Source organism: Peromyscus maniculatus, chromosome 3 (assembly GCF_049852395.1).
Source record: "Peromyscus maniculatus bairdii isolate BWxNUB_F1_BW_parent chromosome 3, HU_Pman_BW_mat_3.1, whole genome shotgun sequence".
In the NCBI taxonomy this organism is placed as follows: domain Eukaryota; kingdom Metazoa; phylum Chordata; class Mammalia; order Rodentia; family Cricetidae; genus Peromyscus; species Peromyscus maniculatus.
The window spans coordinates 79,007,711-79,030,844 of record NC_134854.1 but is presented as its reverse complement, the minus strand read 5'-3'; the positions used below and the strand labels follow the sequence as shown (position 1 = coordinate 79,030,844).

General features: G+C 40.8%; 1 protein-coding gene across 3 annotated transcripts in view; it reads right to left on the bottom strand.

The window, feature by feature from the left end:
* Itprid1 (ITPR interacting domain containing 1) overlaps positions 1-23,134 on the bottom strand; it is a 144,733-nt gene that overhangs the window by 13,266 nt on the left and 108,333 nt on the right. For all 3 annotated transcript variants that reach the window (XM_076566851.1, XM_076566853.1, XM_076566852.1), the window contains exons 10-11: positions 5,090-5,172; positions 3,161-4,342 (exon numbers count right to left, since the gene is read on the bottom strand). In XM_076566851.1, the coding sequence (XP_076422966.1) occupies positions 3,161-4,342; positions 5,090-5,172 (1,265 nt within the window). The remainder of the gene's footprint in view (positions 1-3,160; positions 4,343-5,089; positions 5,173-23,134) is intronic.

The following is a 23,134-nucleotide window of genomic DNA, read 5'->3' as shown; positions in this document are numbered from 1 at the left end:
GGCTATGTATGTGTCCATGTTCATGTATGTGTAGGTATGTGTGTGCATTTGAGTCAGAGGTTGGCATCAAGTATCTTTCTCAATCATCCTCTGCCTTATTTAGGGGGTTAGGCTCTCTAGATAAACCTGGAGCTCACCTATTCAGCTGGATAGGCTAGACAGTAAGCTCCAGGGAATCATCTGTTTCTGCACCGTCACCCCAGCACTGAAATTACAGGTGCATGCCCCCCGCCACAGCTTTTTATGTAGGTACCGAAGATACAAACTCAGGTCTTCATGCTTGTGCAGCAAGCACCTTACTGAACCATCTCCCCAACCCCTGATAATTCCAGACTCGAAGAGGAGGAGGGCTAAGGCATTGTGAGGCAAGGGCTGGGAAAGCATGGGGAGCAAAACTCACACTCAATCAACTGCTGCTAGTTTGACACCTACATGCGAATCTGAGGATGATGATTACACACAACGGGTCACAAAACCTTTCTATGCTGTAGTGCCAAATGAAGCTGAACATCTGTTTTCAGATGTCAAATCATTCCGCACAGCTGGAAGTATGTAAGTCTTGGGTCTCCTTCTGACAGAAATAGAGAAGGGAAGGCTCTGGTTCATATTCAGGGAAACTTCTGGCACTGGCCCAGGTTCACTCTCTACCTCTATCATAAGCAGCCGCCTTAACCTAGAACTAGCTTTGGGTCCTTACACCTGAGTTTCTCCAGGTCTCATCAAGTTGATTGCAATTCTCAGTGCAATCATCTTCTAGCTTCTCAGTCTACTAGTACGTGCTTGTTATTTCTCTTCTTAACATTGCCAAGAAATTATTTACATTCTTTTTAATTGGCAGGGGTGACATGATGAGAAAACAGATTTAACATCTTACCACAGCATTATAATTAACAAATTATATTGGATATGACTTGAAGGACTCGTCTGAATTTTTGGATGTAATTTTGATTGTATTTTTCTTGTCATTTCAAAGAGAATGTAAAACTAAATATGATTTAATTTATGCTTCTTTGTAAGGTCTGACTATGTAGCCTTTAGCACTTGCTACATAGACCAGACTGACCTTGAACTTATAATGATCCTCCTGCCTTAATCTGCTGGTTAATGACATTACAGAAATATGCCACCATACCTGGACTAGGATTTCATTACAGAAAAAGGGATGTTTATTTCTATGGTCTAATTATTTGTATAGGATTTCAAATGCCTCCTTCTTTAGCTAACTTTCATGCCCAGCATGATTTCATATAAACTAAATGGTCAAGTGAATGCTAATTGTTCCAGAGCTATGGTGTTCAATCTTGACAACACTTACATTTCAAACTAAATCATTGTTGTGAGGCTGTCCTGTGCATGTATAGTAGCATGTCCAACAGCGTCTCTGGTCCTTGCTCATTTGTTGCCAGTATCACCCACTACACTTTCGGCTGTGACAAGTAAAGATGTCTCCAAAGACTGGCAATGTCACCTGATATAGGGCCAGGGGAGGAAATCATTCATAGTAGAAGAAGAATTCCTTAAAGCACTTATAAGCCTTCAATAAATGAGTACAGTGGTGATTTTCCTATTCTCCTAGATTTTATTTGATTTATTTTGGTACTGAAGATTGAGGTACTGAGATGTTCTACCACTGAGCTATATCCCCAGCTCCATTCTCCAGGATTTGAATCTAGATATTTTGACACTAGGATCCCAGCTACACTTCAGCCTTTGCCCTTTTCCTCCTCTGAATAAAATACCCAGAATTGATTATAACACCTAGATGAAGCTTTCTATGATTAGCATAACCTTTATTCTTGGCTCATTCTTAAATATTCTAAATGTCTGGTGTCTTGCAATCTGAAAATTAGTTTCTCAGTTTATATTAGACTTATGTAGAGTTCTATATGTTAAAAGTCCATATGATAATTTACTTTATTTTTCACATAATTATTCTCATACAGATTTAAATATTTTAAAGTTGGGCACATCTTTGTCTAAGAATTTGAGTTGAGATTCACCACTTAGTGGTTGGGAAGATTATCCAAACTCTCTCAGTTCTAGTTTTGTTTGTTTGTTTGTTTTGTTTTGTTTTTTATTTACAAAAGAGAGAGTACTTGCCACATATTAGAAATCCAATAAATCTTTATGACATGTAAGAAATTGAAGGTTAAATGACACAATATAAATCAAATGTTTAGAATAGACATTCATTATATTTTTTGTGGAATTAAAAGATATAAGTGAACCCATTGGGCATTGGACCATAGTACTCAGTAAGTCACAGTTCCTCTGCAATGTCTCTGAACAGTTGTAGTCTTGCATCATCAAGGCCCTTTACTCTTTGTATATAAAATTTCAGATGTGAGAGTCTCAATATTTTACTTGATAGTTATTCTGGAACTCCTAGATTATCCCTATCCTGAAAATGATGAAAAAGAGCATGAAAAAGACCCATTAAAGATAAGTGTGTTAATCTAGGGTTGAAGTCCATTGACATCACTCAGCTTTTAGTAAACCCAGTACTCACATTTAAGCCAGTTACCAAAGGTTGACCAGCAGTCCCTCTACATGACATCAGAGGTTCATGTAATACAGCAAAAATAAAACAGTAATACAAATTGATGATTAGAGTCATACCCCATCAATTAATATTACCTTGAGCTTTCTTGGTGTTAAATATTGTGATGAGTGTCTAATTATGTTAAGTGCTTTACAAGCCTTAATTTCATCCCAAAAAACTTTATGACAATGGAATGAATCAATTCCTTGCATATGTATATATGTATGTATATATGTATGTATGTATGCATGCATGCATTTCATGGTACCAGGAATTAAATCCAGGAGTTTAAGCTAGTACTTTACCACTGAGTAAGACCCACAGTACTCATTGCATTGTTTTACATGACAGCCCTAGAGACACAAAATGGCTCAGGTACGCCCACTGAATTTAAAACACAGAACTTCTCAGCTAGACTGACTTGGAAATAAGATGGGTCCATTAGTGTTTTATATAGCCTGAAACATATGAGTTTATCTAATAAACTATAAAACACTCAACAAGCACTCATGTTTGAAAACAAAGTTATGCCCTGAGTTTTCTCTGCCATTAAAGAAGATGAAGACCATTTCTGTGGCATTAGTGATATACCTATAGCTTTATAGAGGAAACACTTACAGAACACAAGTCCCTCACAGTAGTGTCCTGAAGTATTTTCAATGTCTTCGTGAACCGGGCTTCAGGATCCTCTGCATGTGAGTACAGGAAATGCCTGCAAATAGAGGGTTCTGGGCCAGGACTTTGCCTCCTTCCCTGGCAATTGGGACAGTGATGACAGCAGACACAACAGTGGGCAGGTGTGGTGTGGCAGAGGCCTGTTGGGGAGGTGCTAGAAAAACCTGTGTCCAAAGAGATGGATTTGGTGAGGGGCCAGGGTCTATGAATTAAGGCCTTTTGTGAGGCCCTGGGTTTGCATTCATATGCGTAAGTCTGAACAGCAACATCATTGACCTGCTTTGCTTCTGTCTGCACTCTCAGGTCTGTGGTATTAACAGGGTGACATGGACTGCAATCTAAAGCTGTTCCTTTATAGTAGGTCCCCAAATCTGCAACACTCTGAGCAGCTGACACCAGATTGGAGGACATCTGGGTTGACACAGACCAAGAGCTGGCAGCATTTGAGTCAGTGGGAGCATCTCCAGGTGGCTTCTCAAGGTGGGGAACTGACTTATCAGAGTTTTGAACAAGGTCACCTTTATAGGGCGTGGCTCCTCTGTGCTGCTGAGAGTGCTGTGCTAGCTTCTCCTGCACCACTGAGCTTTGCCTGGTGTCAGGGTAGACCTTGCTGCTGTCCTCTGTTCCTGGGATCTCAGAGTCCACGAGATAGAAACTGTCTGGAGTCTGATCAATCCCGGATGACCTTGGCGACTCAAAGTGGTGCCTTTGTATCAGCATTTCCCCAGTACCCTTATGCCTCAGAGACCTGTCTTCCTTTTCTGTGACAGGAGCCACCATGATCCCCATTGTGTTATTCCATGTAGAAGTGACTACAGTTCCAACAAGACTCCCTGGGTATTCTCCCACCATCATGGTCTTGGTGAGGGTCGTATCTGGGGTGAGTATCTCTGGTAGCTCCTTCTTAGCCTCAAGTTGAAGCTCCTCCTCCTCCACAGATGCTGAGAACTTTCCTTCCAATATACTCCTATCATGGCTTGACAAAGATGAGCTCATCATGCTCTTGGTTTCAGAGCCATTGGACTCTTGCTGACAGTCCTGCCATGGTGCTGGGCTATGACTCTGATCCCTCGATTTGCTACCTCTACCCTCAGTGGGACTCTGGCTGCCTGGCAAGGAAGACACCTGCAGGAGAAACCAGCATGGGAAAGAATCAGGATGTTGCAGCAGCATTATATGCATATATGTTACCAGTGACACATGTCATGAGCACAAGCTATAAACTTGAAATTATATCAGATTACTACTTCACTTACCACCTCTTCCCTATGATGTTCAGTTCATAATTTAGAAAAAACAAAACAAAAGGGGAAGGAGAAGCAAGTGAGCACTCTGGCACTTGGCCTACTGTGATTTTATCATTCTCTGTCCATTGAGTATATATTTGGTGTGGACTTAAAAACTTTCCATGTGTGGTGTGTGGGTGACCAGCTCCCACTCCCCCCACTCCCCAGGGTACTCTTGAAGAGAGAGGGATAAGAGGTTTAGATAGAAGGATAGAGGGGAGAGAAAAAGACAGAAACACAGGCTCGGGAGGGCCAGGATCCTTATCCGCCGTCCCCTTCTGTCTCTTCTAAAGGGCCTTTTAAAGGAATGCCAAGGGGTGGAGCAAAAGACCTTCCCCCAGCACAGCCAAGCGCAAACCCTTTCAATCACCTAGTAACCACCCACATGGTCAAGCAATCCTCTAATGCAGCTCTGCCAGGTAAAGCAGGCTCAGATCTCACTAGGAACCTTTGTGGGCCTCCACAGTGGTGGGCACTTTACATTCATTCTTCCAAGTTCTTCAGGAGTGCAGGTATGATTGGGGATGGTTGATAGGAATGAAACGTATATAGTAAGCATTCAGTGCCCCATTCCAGCCTCTCCTACCTGGAGGGGATGGGGCTCTGGCAGCTCCTCCAAAAACCCACTGCTGTCTGACTGGCAGCTGTTGGTTCTGTCCACTCGGGTGCCTGTGAGAAGAAAAAGACCTGGAGGTTAGGCAAGTGAAAACTTGCTGCCCACAAGACCAGGAGCAAACTCTCCCCATGCCTGGCACTTTAGAAATCCTCTATGGTCTGTCCATGAAGGACTCAATGGGGGACTTCTAAGGACATTTTTTTCCCTCAAGTATCGGAAAACTCATGTAAAACTGCACCTACAGCTTCCCAATACAAGAGTAAAACAGACCAGTGGAAGAACTTACTTCCTAAAGCACAATACAATTGATTGTGAGCTGAATCTTTACTAAAGACAAGAAAATCCAAGCAGTGCATATGCCCCTAAACGTCACATTAATAAAACAACAACCCATTCCTATGTAATATGTATGCACATTTATATTCTTTTTCCTTTAACTAAATTTTAGGTATGAACCCTCTTCTAACTCTTCCTGGACTCTGATTCTAAGACTATAAGGCCAACCTCTAGTGTAGACTGTGGCTTTTGTTACCATGAAACACTGGACAGGGCAGAGAAAGAACAATGGTGTGTGACCAGGCATCATATGTACATGCTATGTTGTGTTGTGTTATATTGTTTTGGGTTGGGCTGTGCTGTGCTGTGTTGTCTTGGGGTTGAGAGAACAGGTGCCTGATAGCAAGCCACTGTACTAAAGATTAAACTATGGCATTTTATTTTGAGGCAGGGTCTCACATTGCGGGCTGGCCTCAAACTCACTATATGAGCCAGGGATGATCTTGAACATCTTATCCTCCTGCCTCTACTTCCTAAATGCTTGGACTACAAGTTTACACTCAGCACACTCAATTTTACGCAGTGCTGTGGGCTAAATCCAGGACTTCACGCATGCTAGGCAAATACTCTGTTAACTGAGTTTCACTCAGCTCAAATTATTGGATTCCTGTTTTTCTCTAATAACAGTTGCTTACACTAGAAGGCCTTATTTTCTCTGGGGGAAAAACCCCCCACAAAGTGTGAGTCTGGAAGTTGGTCAAAAAGGGTGATTTTTGATAGATATTATGCTTAGATATCTGTGGTGATATTGTGTTCCTCAATATATTGTGCACCCTAATAAACTTATCTGGGATCAGAGAAAAGAACAGCCACTAGATAGACATAGAGGCCAGAAAATGGTGGCACATACACCTTTAATCCTATTACTTGGGAAGCAGAGATCTGTATGGATCTCTGAGTTCAAGACCACACTAGGAACAGAGCCAGGTGCGGTGGCACACACCTTTAATCCAGCACTTGAGAAAGACACATGCCTTTAATCCCAGGAAGTGATGATAGGAAGTGGAAAGGTATATAAGGTGTGAAAACCAGGAACTAAGGCCCTTTAAGCTTTGAAGCTTTTAGCAGCAATTCATCTGAGATCCATTTCAGAAGAAGACTCAGAGGCTTCCAGTTTGAGGAAACAGGATCGGCTGAGGAGATGGCAAGGTGAGGTTAGCTGTGGCTTGTTCTGTTTCTCTGATCTTCCAGCATTCACCCCAATACCTGGCTCTGGGTTTGTTTTTATTAATAAGACCTTTTAAGGTTCATCTTACAGATATCTGGCACCCAAGTGAAAAATAATGTAATTTTCCATTGCTTGGACAGCTAACTGCTGATGAAAAGCTTAGAGATCTTAGCTACTGCTTAGATTTTTCAGATCAAGTCTTGAGGATGCCTTCATTAACAGAAATACTTTCTACCCATAGGACTGTCTTCAGCCAGTTTTAACTGTCATGTGTCTGACAAAGTAGAAATGGTCTCTGAGATGGTCCAGTCAGCCCATGCCTAGCTCATTTATCCTGGGATCAAAGCTGGAAGAAGGATGCTGACCTTCCTATTATTAAGTAGTACAAACCTCACATTCTTTAATTCAGACTCAAGAACAATAGACATAAGCATTTATAGCTGAACCTGGCTGAGATGGAGGAACTCAGAGGAAAACTTTGAGGTAACAGTTCCTCTGTCATAACCATCACTTCTTATTGCGCTGTTAAGGATGAAATATGGAAATAGTCACCCAAGATTGACCTTAAATGGACTTTGGCTTTCAGCAAGTTGGAGTAATAGGGACTAGACTTTCTCTACTTCAGAAATAATCCGATACTGGACAAAGAATGGAAAAAATGGTTTTAGTTGTGTTTTAGGACAGCAGACAGCAACTCGTGAGAGCAATAACTAAGCCGGCTCAGTGATGTGAGCTCCATGGTTACCCAGATATCTGCCTCTAGTTTTCAAACCTTGGTACAGGAACAGGAAATCATAGAGGTTTGGAAGACACCTTTAATAAAGGTGTCTTGAGACTCCAACAAGACTGAACCATCTGGAGTTTGCTAGGCAGGCTGAGAGAAAAAGAAAGTCCTGTGAAGGAAGAGTTCTCAGCTCCCTCTTGAGCTATGCTCCAGCATAGGGGAGAAGCCATCTGAAGGCATTGGAGGAAACAGGGCTCAGCATTTACCCAGGGCCAAGAATAGGTCGTGATTCCTACCTGCCATATACGGAAATTTCAAAATACACACAGCACAGTGAAGGTACCGACTTAGAGGTGAGGACTCAGTAGCCTGAGAATAAACATTGTTCTGGTTCCTCACACTAACTTAAAAATAATACTCAAATGCATCAGAGTGTTTCCTGGCAACTCAACTCTGCCCCAGAAGTAAGCTCAAGAATAGCTTTTCAGGAAGGCAGCAATACTTACCACATGCAAAATTAAATCTACACCACTTAGCATCTCCTACAAGATACCAGATATGTGAAATGTTTGCTCACTCTTTCAATGCACAGTTCCAAACCTATGGTCACACTGAGGGCTGCTGTGGGATGTTCTGTATGTCCTGTGGGAGCCCGTTCTCGGGTTCCTCGTGGCTTTATCCAGCAGGTCCGCACAGAGGATGATTAGGACCACAAGCCTGAGTGCAGGTGTCTGAGATGATTTGCACTTGGCTGTACTGGGGGATGGTCTGTATCAAGTTGCTCTGATTGGTCAATAAATAAAACCTGATTGGCCGTGGCTAGGCAGGAAATATAGGCAAGACTAACAGAGAGGAGAAATAAAAGAACAGGAAGGCAGGAGTCACTGCCTGGAGCTGCCGCCAGGACAAGGAAGATGTAAAGTACCGGTAAGCCATGAGCCACGTGGCAAGGTATAGATTTATAGAAATGGATTGATTTAAGCTATAAGAACAGTTAGCAAGAAGCCTGCCATGGCCATAGAATTTGTAAGCAAAATAAGTCTCTGTTTACTTGGTTGGGTCTGAGCGGCTGTGGGACTGGCAGGTGAGAGAGATTTTCCTGACTGTGGGCCAGGCAGGAAAACTCTAGCTACAGAGGGCCCTTATGAAACATAGTGGGCCACACAGCCCAACACAACAACAAAAAGATGAGAATGTGTGGGAAATCCTTGTAGGGAAGAGGATGGGGAGGGAGATAAGGCTGGTGGGGAGGAATAATCAAAATGCATTGTATACATGAAGGAAATTGTCAATGAAGAAATATAATTAACCATAAAAGAAGCAGGTCAATATGACCCAAACAGGGAGAGAAAAACTGACAAATGGAAACCAATCAAGAATTGATGATGATGTTAGAATAATCAGACAAGGACATTAAGACACTTATAACTATATGCCATATGGCCAGGAATCTAGGAATATGATGAGATGTGTCAAGTGCAGACATCAAAGGTGTGTGTATGTGTGTGTGCATTGTGTGTGTTTAAAGACCTGAATCCAATTAAAGATGAAAATTATACTGTTTATGATAGTTTATAATTGATAAGAATAAAAGCAAATTAAAGACTGTATAATAAAAAAAACTTATGAAAATAAGACATAACTTTGGAGATGTTTCCAAATCAGATATGGAAAGTAAGATTTTAAGTGGTAAAAACCACATCAGTGTACTATGGAACGGCTCTGGGTGGCTGGGCATATTAATAACTGGAAAATTCCAGAGAGCATGGAAAACACTTGAAATGTTTGACAGAAACAAAACCCTAGCACACAGAACATGAAGATAACCGTACCAAGGTACCTCAGAAACAAATTATTCAACACCAATAATGAAGAGAAAAGGCCTTAAAATCAACCCCATATAACATACACCATGAACAAAGATAAAAGCAGAGGGAGAATTAGCTTTGAAAACAACCCAGGGAAAAGATAGGCGAATGACTCCTTCTGAGGATAGACAGTGAAGAACCTGAAAAGAAGTATTAAACATTTTAAAAAGATTTAACTTCTTTCAAAAGATAGCTGAAGACTGGGGGTAAACTAGTGGTTGAGTAGTTACCTAGTATTGTTAAAACCTTGGGTTTGATCCTCAGCTGTGGGGGGAAATTGATTACATAGACAAAAATGATAACAAATAGTGTGGGGTACAAAATACAAAAACCTAGGAGTCCGTAAAAAATAAGTACAATTATAACATGGAACAAGTTATATAGCAGGAATTGGTCAAATAAATGCCTTTAAGTATAGCATTCAATTTTTATGGAACATTAGCCCCAGTAATAGAATATTTGCTTGTTACCTATCAATGAAAATAATATTTACCATTTATTATTGGAAATTTATTTTATGATACTTAATTTGTGTAATATATTTAAGACTTGGCCAATCAAGTTATAATCAAGCTCAACTAGTATTAAAACTTATCAGCTGAATACAGGGAACGTGAGAGGAGAGTGGGGTGATTTTCTGGGTTAAAGGTTTTAGTGGAGATTGGGAGAGAAGAGGGAGGAGGATGAGTTAACGGAGGGTAACATGAAGCAGCCTAATGTGCATCCACTAGTTTTCAAGCCAATTTAAAAATGTAATCTAAAAACAGGAGTTTGAACACAAGTTCCTTCATGGGTGGAAAATGCTGCTCCAAGAAGACATGAATTCTTAATTGAAAATCTGGGTGCTGAGTGCAGGATGCCTTCATAGATGAGTTATTGGCCAGAGGCCCCAGAGCTACCCCAAACAACATGGGCTACTGCTATTGTTCTTGGTTGCCAACCACAACTAGATGCTATGTCCCTTTCTCTGAAGACACCACTCACTTTGAATGTAGGACATACAGAAATCAATTTGTACTGACCCAGAAACTCTCCACTTGATGGGGAGCTGACATAGAGCCAGAAGGTGCAATGCAGGTTGATGAGAGAGAAGAAACATCAATGATCTTATCCAGATGTGAACCCCACATGCTTTAATACTGACCTGCCTGGCAAGATGTGCCCATTGGAGCAATAGGGGCCTGACAGTTTGGTGGACACACAATCTCTTTCTGATTGGATCTGAGGCCCCACCCCACAGGAATGGGTTCATGCCTGATACTGTACACCTGGTCAAAAGCCCATGACTAGAGGGGTCATAGGGCCCTAAAGGGGAAACTTACTAGTGTTATTTGGCAAAATGGTCATGTTGTCAACTTGTTTCCTTAATATTTCTATTTATTTCCACAGATTTGTCTTGCTGGGGTTACAGCTCATGCAGAGACACATAACTGGTCCAAGTCTCAAGCTTAAGTAACCCCAAGCGTTTAGCTGTGGATGAGTTGTCTATATTAGCCTCTTCCTCCACCCCACAGTATTAAAGGCTCAGAAGAAAGAACAAAAAGAATGGACGATCTATTAAGGTGGGGAGATCTGTGAAATGCTAATTTCTGAACATGACATCCATCATTGCTTCACAATCAGCCATAGCAGTGTTACCTGCAGAGAACAAGCCAGTCAAAATCCCAGCAATTCCAGCATGGGTTGGAGAAGAGCTATTTGACAATTGAAAGATGCTGAAGAAGGGAGAATCACTCTCCTCTGTGGATATGGCCTATAAATAGGTTGCCTATGTCCTCATGGATAGCCCCACACCTATCTGCATATAGGCAGCACTAGTTGGACTCAGGGAGTTTTCAATAAAAACAATGAGGAAAGAAGGGAAAAGAAGGAGATGGGGGTGGATACTAGGGAGTATTGGAGGGAGGAACTTGTGGTGATACTTTATTTGTGCTGAAATGTGGGGATATTTTATTTGTGCTTTAATAAATAAAGCTTGCCTGGAGATCAGAGGAAGAAGCCAGCCACAATACAGAAGTCATACAATGTTAGCACATGCCTTTAATCCTATCACTTGGCAGGCAGGATCTCTGTGTGTTCAAGGCCACACTGGAAACAGAGCCAGGTGTGGTGGCACACGCCTTAAATTCCAAAACTAGTTAGCCATGGAGGTCTGGAGGTCTGTACAGACAGACAGGAAGTGACAGGGCTGTGTAGGAAGAGAAAGTGATGTAGCTGAATGGAGAGAGCAAATCAGATGGCAGAACAGCAAGGAATATAGGCGTGGGTAGACAGGAAGTAACTGGCATTTGGAAGCAGCAGAGTTGGTGAGGTAAGGTTGACTATGGCTTTCCCTATTTCCCTGATCGCTCTAAGGCTTTCACCCCTATATTTGGCTCCATGTTTTTTATTTAATTAAACCATTTAGAAATTCATCTACAGGGAGTGGTAAATGAATAGGATCAAAATATGTTGTATAAATGTATGAAATTTCAAAGGATAAACAGAATATTATTTTAAGAAACTTCTTCTGGTCCTTTTGAAGTTAGGAAAAAATCCACTGTTTTGTAATTTATGTGAAAAGTAGATAATTACTATAGTATATCATTTCAAAAGCTTGGTGTAGATTTTCTATTTTTTTTTTTTGCATATTACCCTGACTACTTTTCCTAGAGTGTGCCTACTCAACAGCTGAATGACAGACCATCCTTGAACACTTTCTACATCAATTTCCTATTCCAAGCTACCTTATGTGCTTTAGGGCACCTGGCAGCCCGTTTCTTCTACTCAGCCCTGAGAAGCCCCCGACAGAAGACATTCAGTAAGTAGGACTAACTTCCCCATCTCCTTCATCACCCCTGACTATAGCATTAAGAGCAAAACATCCTTGGAAGAGTCTTAAGCCTTGGGGAAGGGGAAGGATGTGCAGCCATTTGTTTTGGTGAAGGGTTAGAGCCATAGCCTGTGAAAGACTCCCAGCACAACATTGTTATTCACCTTCCCAGAGAATCTCTACAAGATTCTTGTTCTGGAGCAGGAGCCAAAAGTGTGATGTGTGATGGCTAATGGCTGCTATGATTCTTGCCATGCTCAGAGGAAATGCTGTATTTTGCCACTAAACCAAAATCTGTCCGTGTCTGGTTTGTCTCTAACCACTTGGTACAAATGGAAATACTTTTGTCCCTGAGATCTGCAGCTGATTGGTTCCAAGGAACTCCACCCCTCGGAATAACCAAATCTCTAGATACTCAAATCTCTACTCAAAATGCCGAAATACCTGTGTATGATATATACATATCCTTCCTTGCCTCGTGAATCATCTTAGATTACTTACAATACCTAATATAATTTAAATTGTATATAAAAGTTGTTGTACTGTATAGTTTAAGGGACAGCAAAGGGGAAAGTCTATGCATTTAATATATACAACATATTTCTAATAGTTTCAGTCCACTGTGCACAGATGAATGAAGCTCTTCTGGGTCTGGGGGACTCACTGTAAACAGTCCAAAGCACTAAAGGTCTCTATATCACAGGAGTCATTTGTTCTAATGGGTGTGTATTTGTGTGTTAACAATAGTTGCCTTTCATTAACTATGCTCATATAAATCACATAATTGTTAAGTCTCACTAAAGTGAAATCTCTGGAATTTAATTAAACTTAACAAAGGGCCAAACTGAGATTTCACTTCTGTGGTAAGACTCAACAACACAGTGTACCTGATTCTCTGGAAAGAGTGAATTTTCATTTTGTATTCGCTTTAGAAGTCAAATGTGTGCAACCCAAATCATTCTGAGAGATTGAAGGAAAATGTGGGCCAATTTAGGAGACTAGGATCTTTGCCCCTTACCAAGGGGTTTCAGTGACTATCAACAACTAGGTGCTGGATTTTCTCATTTTAAACATTTCGTTAGGGCTGTAAGAGTTAAGCCAAGATAAAGGATGAGAAATCACCTAGCCCGCGATGGCTATGATGGATTATTAAGCAAACAGATAAATACAAATGAGCATCATTTATCACTGCCACACCTTCAAGTTCCCACACAGGCAGGAGGGCTTGACTTTCAGAATAAGAACATGGCCTTTGAAGGGTAACAGTGGCACTAACACAGCTGGCCATCCTGCCCAGTTCCTGAAGCCTATGAGATCATGCCTAGGAGAACTGGAGCAGGTGCCTACTGCCAGGGGACCCTCTGTGGGCACTTAATTCCAAGGAACCACAGCTCTGGCCTAACCCGCTAAGTCAGGCCTTGTTTTTCTATCTTGCTACCTGAGTTTTTTTTTCTTCTTCTTCTAGCAAGGACTTAGCACCATTCCATTCTCACTGTTCCCTGTTCTAAAGCAATTAGATAAATGAGACCCTTCAGCACCAAAAACTCTCTGCTGGTTTGTTCTTGCCCTCACCAACTGCTGGTTCCTCCACTCTGTCTATTTATCCCATGGCTCAAAGAGGCTAAACTCTCCATATATTTTACTTACATCCCATTAGCACACCCAACTGACTCATCTGGAAGATTTATAGCCAGATCTACCAGCTCCGAGTTCCGATTCTCCTACTTAGGAGCTGTTATGCTGATAGAAGGTTAATGCCCAATAATATGTGTGTGAAACCATGAATACATAAATATGTTGTCTAACTACAGGGAAGTTCCTCCCAAGGAGCATCGTTTTAACCATTACAATTCAGTCTCTATTGGTATAACTGTTAACACTATTAATGACTGCTGTGGCTAGCGTTAATATTCATTAGAAGTCAACTTTTGCAGTGTATAATTGTCTTCTGGGATTTAGATTTTACATTTTCAGTTGGGTAAGCCCTGCCTGCAGGCAGGACTGCTGAAACTGTGTTAACACTACGTTGCCAGGGAGAAAGACGCCTCAGGCACTTTGTGGAAATGAACACCAGATGGCAGCATTACACCAACCACAGAGGAGCCAGATCTCTGCCAAGACCCTCTAACTAAAAGGAGCCGCCTTTCTGGACTGTGTCAATAGTAAAAGCACCTGAGTTGCATTGAAAATAGTCTGAGTTCAGAGCATCTCAGAAAACAAAAATAGTAAGGAGTTGAAATGTAAACTGGAAGGGGATTAAAAGAAAGGGGGTGCAGGAACAGGAAGTATGCAGAAATCATACAGAATAAGAAACATTTTTCACCCTCAGACTTTGGGGTTAACCATTTATATCAATAGATTCTGCATTGTTCATTTAATTGCCAAGTGTCTAGCTCATTCATTGTCCCAGGGTAGAAAATTCCATGGCAGCTCAACGGTGAGGCTGAGTCACATGTCTTAGAACTGGTGTGGACTTACAGATGAGGCGAAAGCAGATGGCCTGAGGAGGGGGTAGGAAGCCCGAGATGAGCAGCGGCTGCTTTGCCCAACAGGAAGCAGTGTTTGGACTGCTGTGGTTATCACAAAGGAATTTAAAAATGTTAATTTCAAATGCTTCAGAACATCTTTATGGTTCTGTCTTCAGGTCCCCACATAAGAAGTCAAAATAGAGATACCTACAATTAAACGCTGCAAGCTGCAATACTTTCCAGGGCAGCTGCTCTCAACCTGTGGGTCTGGACCCTTTAGGAGTCAAGCAACTTTTTCACAGGGGTTGCCTAAGACCATCAGAAAATACAGAATATATTTACATTATAACTCCTAACAGCCAAATTACAGTTACAAAATAGCAAGGAAAATAATTTTATGGTTGCACATCTCCACATGAGGAGCTGTATTAAAGGGTCTCAGCATCGGGAAGGGTGAGAATCACTGTTGTAGAGACTTCCTTAGAGTTATCATGCAGCTAGTTTACACATTCTGCTGATAAGGAATTACTCCCATGTGGCAGAAACCATGCAACTTCAGAAAATCCTGATCTATAGCCCATCTCATTGTAAGACCTGTGTAAGAGCCTTCTCCGAAGATGGCTCTTTGGCTTTATAGGCATTTCTCCTCACCCATGGGGCCCCTTACGTTCACTCTCACAGGACAGGGTTTCCAGGTCATTTGTCCTTTGTATTTTTGAATAAGCTCTTAGCACAATTTGCTCAGAGACCAAGTCTCCAAATCTAGCTTCAGGAGCTGAGATGCTGTCTGGCCAGTACGGAACAGAGAAGGGTGATTCTCTTCTCCCTCCATGTAGTTAAGTTTCACACACACACAGGCCAGTCAGAAATGTGTCCCTAGTGTTGGGTTATTTTGAAATCTGTCCTTGTTCTGAAAATTAAATGAATGACTCGGTTTGCATCCTTGTGAGATTTGTTTTGGCTCCTGTGAGATTGAGATTGTGTCACGGAGAGGTTGACTTCCATTCTGAAATCTGTCTCTGTCATCTCTGGCTTTCCCAAACATTGCAGCTGTGAGTGAAGTCCTTGCTACTATGGTGAAAAGAACAGGGCATGGGGGTAGAGCCATGGATGTTCCTGGAGAACCCTTCACTCCTAAGAAACGTACACGGGGTCCCCTCGGGTCTTATATTGCCCTAGATACTGTACAGTGTCAGCAAAGAGCCTGCTCTCATGAGCTCGTATCTGCTTTGGTTCTGTTCCTGGAACTGAAGAGAAGATGGTATGTTAAAGGGTTTAGAAAACCTTTTTGAGAAGTTAGTGCTTCTGTCCATGCCACAAGCTCTGGGTAGCACAGCTTCCTCTGTCGAGGATTTCTGTAGCACATCCGAGAGCATCCATGAGCACTCAGATGATGCTTTTCAAGCTCTTGAAGCTTAGGATTTTCCCTCTCCTTTTCTCTTATTGCTCCAGATTCAGCAGTTTCTCCTTCATTCTTTAGTCAGAACAGCTAAATTTCTTAGTCACTGGAAAAATATTTCTCTAAAATGAGCTTATTTGGCTTGATACTATTAAGTATTAATTAATAATTCACTATTATGACAACAGCACACAATGATGAAGACTCCTTAGAAGATGAAAAAAAACTTACATGATCTAATAAAGTATTCTATGTACTCTAGCTTAGTGTGTTTTCACTGAGCACACATGTATATATTACAGAGTAATAATGCCCACTCCATAGCCTCCTTCTTTTCAAGTAGTATATTGTGAATTTTTCTTATGAACAATTCCTAAAGTGTGTGTGTGCATGTGTAAGCATTTACATTTTCTCTGAATAGACTTCTCTCTTTTATGTTCTTTAGAAGCCTAGAAAGACAACTTTTAGTTTCTTAGACTATTATTCTTAAACTATTACCTATAATAGTCTATTATTTATTATGTAGATTAATGAATTAATCACCTTTTAAAAGTTTACTATTTAGCCCAACTACAAACCTTGCAAGCTACAATAGTGACCTGCCTTCAAGATATACCCACTGGTGCGACAGTGGCACTGATATTAGGGGAATAACCAACCACTTTTTGATTAGGTTTAGACACACTCCATCATATGGAACCTACACCTCATTGTTAAGGAGGTCAAGAACTTGAGACTAGATAGGTCATGGGTACTAGGAGAAAACCAACTATTATTCTGCTAAATGAGCATAGTAATAAAATAACTCCTAATGATATAGTGCTGTACCCATAGATCAGCACATTGCTTGTCTGTCATCAGAGAAGCTTCTTCTTGCACTAGAGAATAATTAACACCCACAATTGAACAATGTGCAGAGAGTGAGAGACTTTGAAATCCTCAGTCTTAAATGGTACATTTGCATGAAACTCTCTTACTCAAGGCTCAGGGATCTATGAGGAAGACGAGATAGAAAGATTGTAAAAGCCAGAGGTGGTGGACAACTCCAAAGGCACACAGCATTTTCTAGACACAAACTCATAGAGACTGTAACAGTATGCACGAGACCTGCATAAACTCGAGCCAGACAAATTCCAGCACTGAGAAGGGGAAGTAGACACAAAGTCCCATTCCTAACCAAGAAACTATCCCAAGTGATACTGGCTGGGAGAGGGAATGTCGGTTTTCTTCAGTGGAGTGACACCCAATATATCGACTACGCTCTGGGGAAGAGCTCATGCTCGGTATTGGGCTAATACAAAATAGACTCCATGCTCTCTGTTTGTTTTGTGCTTTTTGTTTGTTTGCTTTAGTTTTGGTGTTTTTGGTTTTGTTTTAAGAGAGAGAGAAAGACCATGAAGTTGGATGGGTAGGGAGGGAAGGGAAGATGTGGGAGGGGCTAGGGGAGGGATATGATCAAATTACATTGTATGAAAAAATATTTAAAATAAAATGTAAAAATTTTTACTATTTGGAGCTCATCTTCCAATGTTATCTGCTAAATATCTATCTATCTATCTATCTATCTATCTATCTATCTATCTATCTATCTATCTATCTATTTTATTTCAAGACAGGGTTTCTCTGTATAGCCCTCTCTGTAAACCAGGCTGGCATTGAAATCACAGAGATCCACCTGCCTCTGCCTCCTGAGAGCTTGGACTAAAGGTATGTGCCACCACCACCCAGCAAATATTTATTTTTTTAAAGTCCATTTTCTTTAAGAATAAAGATGATGCATCTGCCTCTTGTCCTAAATTTGTCCTTATTTAATAAATTTCTGACATACTTTTAAAAAGTACCCTGTTTAACTGTCTCTTTTTACTTGTCGTATTTTTTCCCATTCAATTAACCCTTCACTTTTCTTTGCTTCCTTAAGTGTACATCAAAACTTTAGTGAACTCTAAATCATTTTCTTCATCAGGTGTATCTACTCCTTCTGTAATTGTTATTTTGAGGTGCATTTTGTCCTATTGCTTTGGATTTTATGTTATGTGCTTTTGTGACTGTGGTGGACATAGCAAAAGCATGTTGTATTGGATGAGAATCCAAGCCCTTCATTTCTGAAAATCAGCACAATGTCTAGGGCCATCCCATCCTGAATGCCCCAATTTTATCTGAAAATAAGCATTACTCTTAGATCAGGACAGTTTTTCTGTTGAGCTGGAATTCAGTCTGGGGTCTCTGTCAGCTGAGCCTTTGATGGCTCTCAATCACCTACAAGACCCAGGACACAAGTCTTACTTTATGTATTTCTACTGGTGCGTTTAAATACTGACCACACTTTCATGTTGAGGTAGAACTGGTTTAGTTTGCATTCATTTATTGAGTGTGTAAGTGGATGGGCCACAGTGTATGAGCAGAGACTAGAGGGCATCTGTCCTCTCCTTCTACCATGCGTGTTCTGAGGATCAGACTCAGTTTAGCAGATTTGGCTAAAGTGTCTTTCTTCATTGAACTCTTGCTGGACCACTAGGACAGCTTTTTAGCTGCATCACAAGCTGCTTTCCTGGAGACGTAAAGGAGGATCAAGGAGATGTGAAGCACTCTCCACACCATCTGGCACTCTGCATTTGGCTATATTATCCTTTTACAGTGTTTACTCTTTTGCCAGCAGTAGTATATTTTATCTGATTGTGTTTTCTTCTGGTAATTCACAAGACACATAGTATGTCATTAATTTTAATTATGGTTATTATAAGATTCAAATGTATTTCATATATGATTATTGTTATTGAACATCAAAGAATTGACAGTATTGGCTTGCAGCTAGTCAGTTTTCATTGACATTTTTCCCTCGGCTGTTCAGCTTTCTATGGTATGTTCCACAATTTTGGACATAGTCACTATTACTCTTGGTGTTTTCTCTTTGGATAAAGCCACTTTCACCTGTGACATTCATTGAGCTGGAATCCTTTGGGTGCTGCCTTGTCCATCCTCTCACACAGACTACACTCTTAGTGGACCTTGGACCTCCCAAGCTTTTGCCTATATGAACTATTATTGCATCATATGCCAACCTGGAAATCTACAGATTTTTTTGAGTCATAAAATGTCCACTTTAAAACACAACTAACACAGCTCTGCCAATCTTCTGTCATCTGAGGCAAGGGTTTGCTGATAGGTGACAGCAAGAAAAGTCTTCTTCAATGAGGCCACAGATGCACCATTCTATTTTTCAACACTTAGCGTAAGCTGCTTTATCTAGCATCTTTTCATGCTGTTTTCTTTAAAAGAAAATGTCTTGTAAACACTCCTTGAAAAGACTTAAAAAGGACTCTTCAAAGTAATTCATGCCAAAAGTGACCCAGTGATGTCTGTCCCTGCTCTCCCTTCCTGGACAAGATATGCCTCTGTCCAGAGGGAGGTCAAGAGGCATTAATAGAATGGAATAATCCAGAAACAGTTGGCCATGGACCTTGAAATAAAACAAGTTGGAATTTTATTTTAGAGCAATATTCTGAAAATAGAACAGAAAATGAATTCATTCTTCAAACAGTATCTTCTTTGTCTACATAAACAATTTTTATTAGCCATTCTGAGATAAAACAAAGAGGGCAGATCCAATTTTGAGATGTAAGTCTGATTCATTGTCCTGGAGGAATGTGATATAATGATAAATTTTAATTTAGATCTGGGTTTATCCCTTATTTCAAAACAGAGAAATAGGAATTCCCAGGACTAACTGAGTAGGGAATTAAAATTCTGACTAACTTAATACTATGAAAATTTAAATTTCCTATTATCTCACATAGTATCATGAGTTGTAATTTTAATTTCTATATTGATTTGCCTACCACAGTTCCATTGGTAAACAGTCCACGTTTTTCTCTTGTGAAGCAGACTGGGAAATATTGCTATTTGAGTCAATTAGTTGATTGGCAAGTTATTAGTCAATTGTTCAAATAAAAAGAAGAATTATTCCTTTTACATGGCATTCTAGTTCATCAAAAGCAAAAAGTCCAAGACAGAAAGGAGAGAAAAATAGTTGCAAGGCTGAAGAACTAAGGTTTTCTTCAAGTTGAAGGCTATGACTCTGCTGTGTCTTGGCATGTGGGGGCCCTGGGTTTGATTCCCAGTACCACATAAATTAATAAATAAATACATATCAAGTTCATGATCTCTTCTCTAGCTGCATTCTAAAGGACAACTATGAACTCATGGCTGAGTGGGAGACAGGGGGCTTCCTCAAGAGACCAGCTGTGCCTCAGTTATTCTCTCCTCAGCCTCCTGAGCCCATGCTCAGTTATTCTCTACTTGGCCTCCTGTGCCCATGTCACCATCCACCCCTGTCATTTTCTGTGCTCAGTTATTCTCTACTCGGCCTCCTGCGCCCATGTCACCACCCACTCCTGTCATCTTCTGACCCCACTTGTGCTTTAGGCTTTGCCTGGTGTTCAGTCAATGGGAGATGACCATAGGAAAAGCAGCTTGATGGACAGGAGGAAGAGCCTAGGCTGCATATTCATTGCTCCTCCTTTAGGATGCCTTTGGAAAATGGTTCTGCATTCATGAAAGAACACCTGTGGGTCTCTCTTCAATGGCCCTTTACAGGCTTCTGCTGGTCTTGCACACATTAGGTGGAGTGGCTTTGTGATCTCACAAACCTTCAGATACTCCCATTTCTTGGTAGTTCCCTGAATCTCATTTTAGCAAATGACTCCCTTTCAAAACTTTTTTCATTTGATGCCCTTTGAATATTTTTCTTGCCTGAATGTTATATCTAGAAAAGCAACCAGAAAAATCTAGAATTGTGGAATAGTCTGTCTTTCTACCATAATTCAAACTAATTTCCTGTTCAATAAAAAGAAGCTTTGCAATTTTAGAGACCTCAACTCATACTATCTTAGAGGAAAGATGGACAGAGGACTGGGACATTGCCTTCTGTATCTAAATATGCAATCCTTTCATCTCTACCTTACTTACCTATTTATATTTTTATAATTCTCAAAAGGATGTCTTTGATGTTATCTTTTTTTTACACTACTGATATTCCTAGTCACTTTCAGTTCAGATAAAATATGTTTGTATGTTATTGGTTACTTCTGGAACAATCACCACTTGTTGATTGGCCACTATGCAGGACCTGGGTGACAGTGGAGCAAGATGAAAGACAGTTCAGCCATTGAGGCGCTCACCCAGCCTGGGAGCTACACATCTGAGATAAGATAGACAGCAATGAAGCTACTATGGTCACCCCTACTATGCCTTAAAGTAATGAAGAACACCCTCAGAATACTGCTCACAGCACATATCTTTTAGAGACTTATAACTCACAAGGAACATCTCCTAAGTATTGAAATTAAGATCACTTAGTCATAAAGCTGGATGACCAGCCCTGCTGCAGGAGACTTACTTCATTGGTTTGTCCCATAAGCATGCACCAATGGTGTGCTTATTGTGCTTCCATCATGTGCTGTATAGAGATATCCAGTGTGGTGGAAGGCTGTGCTTCTGCTCTTCACATGTTCCCAGACTAGTGCTCCAAAGTTAACTCTAAGGATGCTTATTACCAGGTATCCTGGTTGGCTTTTTGTCAACAAGATGGTGTCAAATGGGAAGAGGGAACTCACTTGAGAAAATGTCCACATCAGAATGGCTGATGGGACATTTTCTTGATTGATGATTATTGTGGGAGGGCCCAGTCCACTGTGGCTGGAGCCACCCATTAGGCAAGTGGATGTGGGAATTACAAGAAAGCAGAGTAAGCAAGCCATGAGCAGCAAGCCAGTAAGCAGCACTACTCTAAGGATTCTGCATCAGTTTCTGCCTCCAGTGATAGAGTGCAACCTGAGAGTTGTCAGATGAAATAAATCCTTTCCTTCCTAAGTTGCTTACGTGGTGTGTTATCACAGCAATAGAAACCATGAGTAGGACACCAAGTAAAGCTGTGTTGTAAGACTCTTAACCTATGTCCCTTCAGCACTAACTCTTTACAGCAGGATTGCACTGACATGCAGAAAATCGCTTGAGTTCCAAATTGTGAAAAGTGTTCAAAAGAGCAAATGCAAAGAACTGCTATAGAAAAATAACAGGTTAAACCACTGCATTCCCCTCAGTGATATCCATAGTATCAAGAGAGGGACAATTTAGGAAGGACAGTCACCAGCCTGGGAAGAGCAAAGCCTGAAGGAAATGTATTAAACTGTAGCTTGTAGGAGCCACCCAGCTAGGACAATGCACAGCAGTGGTTCTCAACCTTCCTAAAGCTGCGACCCTCTATTACAGTTGTGGTGACGCCCCAACCATAACATCATTTTCATTGCTTCCTCAAAACTATAATTTTGCTACTGTTATGAATCATAAAGCAAATATCTGATATGCAGGATATCTGACATGTGACCCCTGTGAAAGGGTCATTTGACCCCCTCTCCAATGGATGGAAACCTACAGGTTAAGAATTGCTGATGTTCAGTGTGATTAGAACTTAATACGCACAGTAGCCACTGATACAAAGTGACTAACTTCAGATAAGCCATGCAATTATCTTTAGCTTCATCAAACACGCTGTGTTGAACTGGACAATGCTCCAGTTTCTTCTGGACTTTGCACGTACACAAGAAGAATTAGAAGAATCAAAAACTGTAGCAGATTTTAAGATTGAATTCCTTTTTATTTCTTGGCAGAACATGTTTTTGCCAAGTTTGCAACCCACTTGAACTTCTGTCTGTTCTTTGATTTTAGAATGAAATTAGTTTCCTTGCAACACTGGAAAAATTATAGATTTTAGACCTAGTTTTAAAAACAAGTCTTAAAGTTTCCTGCAGATTTTTAATCATTACCAAAAATGTATAATTAAAATCTCTTCTTCTTAGCATCTACTATAGTTGAATCTGAAATATCGTCTTTAATTTCAGGTGAGATTCTGAAAAGGTCTTAGAGGTCGTATTTGGTCCAAGTACTAACTCTTCACCAGGCCTGCAGATGACTGACAGGTAAGTAATCATGAGTAGAACTTGGCACCTCTGGCTTCATTGTATGTCTCCTCTACCTTAAGCTTTGGGTCAAACCCCCAAGTATTCCCACAGGCGTATAAAATAACTTAACAGATATCCATCTTCCACCAGTAACACACATTTTCCAAGGCTGAAAATACCAAACAACTATGATATTTTCAAGATTTACAGGGACACTATAATCTACAGATGACCAACTGACAGCTTGCATGGTATTGTTCCTGATCCCTTGAGTGGCACCTACG